A 7,875-nucleotide genomic window follows, 5' to 3' on the forward strand; every position below is an offset into this window, starting at 1 on the left:
ATCAAACATGTTGTGAGCGAAAGTCTGTCTGTAATTAATATATCACGTTTACACGTTGCAGCGAATAGACAACAAATTAATACCTTATCAAGTATTTTACGAAAATTAGACCTTAAACTACAAGGAGTTGTTAGACAATTCCGCAATATTAGAGGCTGAATTGTTCTCCGATTCTATAAATCTCCAACTAAATATGTTGTCATTTAAGTCCATCGGTAATTGTACCAAGGAAATTACCACAAATGTTATAAGAAATCCAAGAACATTTACCACCTAGTTTAAAGTTACCTAAAAAAAAACCCAAGAAGGATTTGTGGCATTATTATAAAATTCTTAACTGTATTTCAATGATTGAGAATAATAGAATAATAATCGTTTTAAGCATTCTTCTTGATAATAAAGACAGCTTTACAATCTACACAATTCACTCCCTCCCTGTTCCCAAGACGACAGGCAATTTATTATCAAAATCCACTTTCAAGTTAGTAGCTAAATATGAATTGGAAACTACGACCTTAGCAATTAACAATGATAGGACAAAATTTTCTCTCTTGACCGATCAAGAGATTCGACTATTTGTAAAGTTTGTAAAGTTTCGGTCAAGCCGAACGGTATCTTACCAATCAGTGAATACATAGTTAATGGTTTTTGGATAGTCGTAGTACGACAACAAACACGTTTCTCGATCATATGTCAATATTCCCGTTTTGAACATACGTCAATTTTGATCATGCCTCCATTGAAAATCATTCGACTAAATCCCGGTTGTAGCGCTAGTAATGATAGGTTATTACTACCGGCTCACTTCACAAATGAGAGTACCTATTTTGACGAAATTTCTTTCAAAAATCTTACGAGAAGCTTCAATGAATCTGTGACCGAATTATGGCAACCTATTACGTTGCTATAGGTGTAAAAGATCATGGGCTTATAATGCTGATATTGTATAATTGTTTTACTTATTTTTTAATTTACCTCAAAACTCCTAAATTTGGAAGTCATTTAAACATTGAAATAGTTTAAGCCATTTTTTCAAAAAAAAGTACTTTTCTTTAATTATCTATTCCCTAAACCACTCCATAGTTCACTTATAGGATGGAAATACAAAACCATTGTCTACAAAATAGTGTTATTGTGGGACTTTGATTTTTTCAGATTCTCTAGCAAATTGGCACATGAGCAAAGTCCCACTCAGTACTACGAGTGGTTCTAGTCTTATGGTTGGTTCTATTTTCTTTGATTTTGCGTTTGATTTGATTTCACGTGAGATAATTATTGTAAAACTGAAACTATACTAGAACCACTGGTGCTGAGTGGGACTTTGCTGATGTGCCAATTTGCTACGGAATCTGAAAAAAATCAACCTTCTAGGCCAATTAGGTCACGTGCTAAAACAGTCAAAAGTTGTGAACAATGCTCTTTTTGGAAGCTTGTGAAACCGGAAGTAGGCGCCAGACATCAAATATGAAAGTATCAACAGATTTCCAAGGTGAATAACCTTTGACTTTATTAAGGGAAGGTTATTTAAGGTAAAGGTCACGAGATATCAGTCATCAAAGGTCAAGGTCAAAAATTGAAAATATGCAAATTTCAAACCCTGTTTCTGTTTTGAATTACAAAGCTGAAACAGCCGACCTTTTTACACAAATTGGTCAAGAGGGTGAGGTAATGTGTGCAAGGTCCTATTTTGAACGAGTACGAGTTATACCCCTGATGAAAATGTAAATAATAAGTAAACTCGGATGTGCCACGCCCACCTCAACATTTTTGTCATGGGTTAATTCATATTTGAAATGTCTCGTATTCCGAATTTCAGGCTTCTACATCAAATAGGTCATAAGATATACATACACCCAGCTCAAAAAAGAGAAAATATTGTACAAAATTCACGAATTTCTATTTAGCATTAAATAAGTATAATTAAAACTATAAAGGTCACGAGCTACAACAGTATAAATTGGGAAATTGACTGTTTTTGGACAGCTATAAAACCCAAAGTAGACTTCAAAGGTTAAACATTAAAGAATCAACTGATAGTCAAGGTAAAATGCCTGTGACCAAATAATGGTTAAGGTCACGAAATATGAGCTTTCAAACTGTTAAAAATTTCAACCGGAAATTGAAAAAAAGCAAAAGCGAAAATCAAAAATCGGGCTTTTACAGTTCCATGTTCTTTCATTTGACATCAAAATCATGTAAATCGCATAATATCTCTGAAAAGATTTTGACGCATTTCAAGAAATAAGTATTTATAAAATCGGCTGTAGAACAGAGAAATACTATAATCCCAGTTCTTATTCTTTATTCCGATCAAGTTCATACTCATAATCTAGATATAATTTAATGTTTGATTTATTTGAGGTTATAACGAATAATTGTTCTTTATTTGTCATTTTTATTGAGTAGTATATGACCTTTCCGATTTGACGCATTTAGGCCTAAAAATCGCTCAATTTCACGTTTTTAGGCCTAAGTGCATCCAATATAAAAGATCCCACATCTCATTTCCATCATAAATATACCCTCTCATATTCGAGAGTATTCATACATCCAATATGAAAGCTATATGCTATATGAAATCCACCCCCACAGCAAGATTTGTTTAATCTGTTAAATTAATTCAATCAAAAATAAGATGAGTTTAATTTTAAAACACGAACCACACAAATTCGAAGAGTATTCAGGCGACAGCATCTTTTCATATTTTCTCTAGGTTCAAAAATAATTCCAACAGTAGGCAGTTTTATTTCAAACAACAAATCACTTATATCCTCCAAGGTGCAAGCTCTGGGTTCTGTCGCAAAAGCGGGAGTCAGTATAAGCGACGCTGTGAAAAAGTCTGACGAATTGAAAGAATTACAGCTAATAAGAGAATTAAGAAACGGGCTTTAGAGAAACAAGGAACAGGTTTTAAAGTTAAAGGATAAAAATGTCTGTGATAATTGCAAAAGTCCCAAAACTAATTTTGGTTCAGATAACAATTGATACCAAAAGGATTTAAACTCAAATGGAATTTGCAGTTGGATAGTCAAGAAGATCTTATTAAAAGATGTGAGAGAATTAGAAGAGACGCGCCATTGAAGTTAATTGATGTAGTCATGAAGAGCTGTCAGAGAAAGATAGAAGAGATAGAATCAGATAAGTCTAAATTTGAATTATCAGTAGGGCATAATGTCATTCTGGATGAATGTGCAAACAAGATGAATCATAAAGGCAGGTTACTTTCAGATATTCGATCCAATTTAAGGGAGGCAAAAGGAAGTGGTTTATTACCATATGACAAGGCAAGTAGAGATATAACACAAGATGTTTCTTTCAGGTGTAAGCTGTCATGTATTTACGTTTCTTATGTATGTAATCAAAATGTGTACAAAGTCCACCTGGGAGTATGAATTTGTTCAGTATTAAAATAGTTCGGTCTATGGCTGCCACGCTTTTTATTTTATTGCTGTTCATGGTTACTGACATTAATTTAGCCCAAACGCAACATAAGCGATTTTGCAGCTTCTTCAGATTTGAAAGTAAATTAATGGATAACAAGAGAGACTGTGGCATTGAAGAATTTAAACAGATTGATATAAAAGGAGACGGGAATTGCTTCTTTAGATGTATTAGTGTGTTTCTGTATGGACATGAAGAGAATCACAGAAGAATTAGAGAGAAGATTGTTCGTAGAATGGATGCCAATCATGAGGTTTACCAAGCGTTAATCGATGAGGATTTCAACCAGCATATACAAGACCAACTTAGTACAAGTGGGGAGTCCACGGCATGGGCAACTGAGGCGGAGATTCTTGTGGCTTCCAGTGGGTTCAGATGTAAACTATTGATTCTGAGTTCAGGAGAAAAGGGACAGACGTACACTTGTTTCGATATTAACTACAAGGAAGGATGTAAACCAAACGCAGGCTGGATAGCTATATCGCACTGGAATAACCTCTTTATCCCTGACAAGAAACACTGTACGTGCGAATTACCTGAACCCGATACTGATTGGATAAAAGGGAACGTTACAGACTGGTTTGATATGACAACTAAGAAGAGCTCTAAGTACCAGGGTGAACCGATATACAGACAGGCAGTGAATAGTAATAATGTCAACGGATCGGCGGGGCTGGGGAAAGGGGAGGTAACGCAGAAGGAAGAAAACAACCTGATCGTAAATCTTTCCGATAAAATTCTGACGAAAGTAAATAACATAGCGAACAGATTACATAAAAACGATCACATAGACAGGGATCTAAAACAGTACCTTATACCAAAATACCCTACTAGCGGTCTACTTAAAGGCAACCCCAAGATCCACAAGAAGAACAACCCCTTTCAACACATCGTCAACGGACAGGGAACGGCAACGGAAAGATTCGCGGAAATAGCAGAGAAAGAATTAGAAGAGTTTGTGATTGGGACAGACAGTTATGTCAGAGACACGACAGACTGAAGACCATACGACAACCAATACCCAAGGATGCGATTCTCTTTTGCTTTGATGTCTGTATCCATCCGTACCTAAGATAGAAGGGCTAGCAGCTTGTGAGGAAGGTTTAAATATTCGCAATAACCCTGATATACCGACTAGTTATGTGATGGAGATGATAAGAACGGTCCTAGAAAACAACAACTTTTCTTTCAACGGTAGACATTACCTTCCAGGGGATGGAGTGGCAATAGGATCCCAATTAGGCAAGAATTATGCATGCACATAATATGAGAAAGTGGGATGAACAACTGAAGGCCAAGGATAGAAGGAAGCATATATACACTTCTATAAAAGATTCATAGAAGATGGGTTTGGAATCTGGACAGGAACAGTAGCAGAATTAGAAGAATTCCAAGCAGAAGTCAACACCATACATGAAAAGATAAAAGTAGAGTTACGATGGAGTTATGAGAGTATTGAATTTTTGGATGTGATGGTTATGAGAAAGGAAGATAGGTTAACAACTGGATTGTACGTGAAACCAACAGATAAGCATATGTATGTACAGGCCAAATCAGGTCACCCACAGAATGTGAAGAAAGCCATACCCTATGGATTAGCAATAAGACCGAGAAGAATTTGCGAAAACGAAGAAGAATACCAAAAGCATATAAAAGACCTGAAACAGCAACTGAGAAACAGAGGGAACAGCTCCCAAGTTCATCGAAAGACAGTTGTCGGGAGTGGATGGTATGGATAGGGAAGAGCTCCTCAGAATTAGAAAGAATAACGAGAAGGATAATTCAAGGACACGTTTAGTAACAACGTATACGAAAGACCTACCAAACCTGCACAACACAGTAAGGAAGAATATGAAGGTACTCACCAATCGGAAAGAATGCCAAGAATTTTTAGAGAGCCACCGATAATTGCATATAGAAGAGAAAGGATGAGATATTAGTGCGTGGTAAATTAAACAAAATTTTAGCCCGGAATGATAAGAGCTTATGTGATTCAGAGAAATGTGAAGTGTGTAATAAGATACCTACAGAAGGCAAGATAACATCTATAGATGGAAAGACAACTTTCAAACTTAACCACAAGACTCATGGGTGCAAGACGAGAAATGTGGTGTATACGCTAAGCTGCGATATATGCAGAAAACCCGTATATGGAGGAGAAACGAGATGAACCCTTGGAGAACGAATAAAAGAACACATGGCAGACATAAGATTAGAAAGGAGGACGGCAGTGGCAGAGCATTTCAACGATGAAGGACATAAGACCAAGGACGCTATGCTGGAAAGGATATGCGATGAAGCGCGAAACGTGAGAATCATCAAGGAACGTGATTGGATGAAGAGATTGCGAACGGAGGATCCAAATGGGTTGAATAAGAAGTGCTCAGTTGGTTTTCTGCAGAGGGACTATTAACGGCATGACGAAAGATAAGATAGCCATATACGCCCACCACGGCATGCGGATGGTAAAAACGAAACATCCATTTAAAGTTTCATCAAAATCGGTTGAAAACAAGATGTTGGAGCAAGGGCATTAACTATGCTTCTAACGGTCGAAATAAGCTCAAATTCGAACTTGATCTTCGTTTTATGAATATGTATATGAATCTAGTTTTAGAGTGGTTACGAGCAATTGATGTTGATAGAAGCACTTACTTCTAAACTAAACTTTCTTAAACCTTTCGATTTATGTCCAATAACATCCATTTTAAGTTTTCTCAAAATCGGTTAAAAACTAAGAGAGTAATAGCATATTCAAGATTTTGGGGCAAAGGCAATAACTCCAACGGTCGAAAATTGCTCAAATTCGAACTTGATCTTCGTTTTATAGATATGTTTACACATAACGAATTTCATTTGATTCCATCAAAAACTCTAGTTCTTAGAGCGTTCACAAGCAAATGTTGACGGACGGATGGGCAGGGGTGCCGACAATATATGTCCACATTGAGAGATGTGGGCGTATAAAATGACGTCGTAAATAAACTTTTTGACGAGACAACCATCAAACAGTTTGAGTATTCTAAACTTTAAATAGTTAGTAAAATAACGGAAAAAGATGTGATCGAGATCTTTTTTGGGTGTTTCTGAAGAAGGCAATTAGCCGAAACGTCAAATTACAGGACAATAATATAGTTTTAATTGTTTTCCCATTTTTGGGAATTTGTGATATTTAAATCCTCTTTCGACTGACATATTAATAAAAATCAGCTGACCATACTCTAACTTTTAAAAAGTTTTTAGTTTATCTAAATTCTTTATGAAGTTCATCTGCCAATCCCATACTCAATTTCATCTTTGCTTTTAACAGCTTTATAATCAGAGCTCTTTCCTTTTTCTTTTTGAGCGTTGTATTTGGAATATTTTCAAGTTCGATTATCATTTGTTTGTCTGCTTCAGCATCTAAACTTTATGTCTTTATTTCTGTATAATATATCATGTTTAAGTGCAGCAGCATCAACTCTATTGACAGGTTCTTTACCTGGTTTGGGTTTATTGTTTTCGTCTAATCGTAAATCTAGCCTAGTACCTGGACCAGTGTAATTATGACCCTGAAGATGTTTTTCGCCACAATACTTTGCCCATGGAAAAACGGGAAGAGAACCTAATGAATTTTTGTATATCTGAACCAAAATAAGTTTTGGGACTTTGTGCAATTATCACAGACTTTTTTATCCTATAACTTTAAAACCATTTTCTTGTTTCTCTAAAGCCCGTTTCTTAATTCTCTTATTAGCTGTAATTCTTTCAATTCGTCAGACTTTTTCACAGCGTAGCTTATACTAACTCCCGCTTTTGCGACAGAACCCAGAGCTTGCACCTCGGAGGAAATAAGTGATTTGTTGTTTGAAATAAAACTGCCTCCTGTTGGAATTATTTTTGAACCCAGAGAAAATATTTATGAAAAGATACCGTCGCCTGAATCATCTTCGAATTTGTGAGGTTCGTGGTTTAAAATTAAACTAATTTAACAGATGAAACAAATCTTGCTGTGGGGATGGATTTCATATAGTATATAGCTTTCATATTGGATGTAAGAATGCTTTCGAATATGAGAGGGTATATTTATGATGGAAATTAGGTGTGGGATCTTTCATATTGGATGCATTTAGGCCTAAAGACGTGGAATTGGGCGGTTTTTTTAAAGTCATTTTGACATAAAAAAAACGTGAAAATTGAGGGTTTTTAAGCCTAAATGCGTCCAATCGGAAAGGTCATATCCTACTCAAAAAAAATGACAAATAAAGAACAATTATTCGTTACACTTATTTCATACAATTACTACCTACGATATTACGTTCTCGTTTATATTTATTTCTTAGATCTCCCAAAATTAAAATATAATCTCTATATGGTGGAGTTTTAAAATTTTCTTCGTATACTATACCATCTAATATTCTAATAATTCGTCCACCGGCTTTAACTATTTCTTGA

At 35.6% G+C, this 7,875-nt stretch overlaps 1 protein-coding gene across 1 annotated transcript; it reads left to right on the forward strand.

Moving 5' to 3' along the window:
• Positions 1–3,388: 3,388 nt before the first annotated feature.
• Positions 3,389–5,180, forward strand: LOTGIDRAFT_176477 (hypothetical protein; the record flags this gene model as incomplete). The annotated part of the gene is made up of 2 exons (XM_009050762.1): positions 3,389–4,395; positions 4,775–5,180. 2 exons carry the CDS (start codon positions 3,389–3,391, stop codon positions 5,178–5,180), a joined length of 1,413 nt encoding a protein of 470 aa, XP_009049010.1.
• Positions 5,181–7,875: the final 2,695 nt, after the last annotated feature.

Source organism: Lottia gigantea, assembly GCF_000327385.1.
Source record: "Lottia gigantea unplaced genomic scaffold LOTGIsca_1541, whole genome shotgun sequence".
Lineage (NCBI taxonomy): Eukaryota > Metazoa > Mollusca > Gastropoda > Lottiidae > Lottia > Lottia gigantea.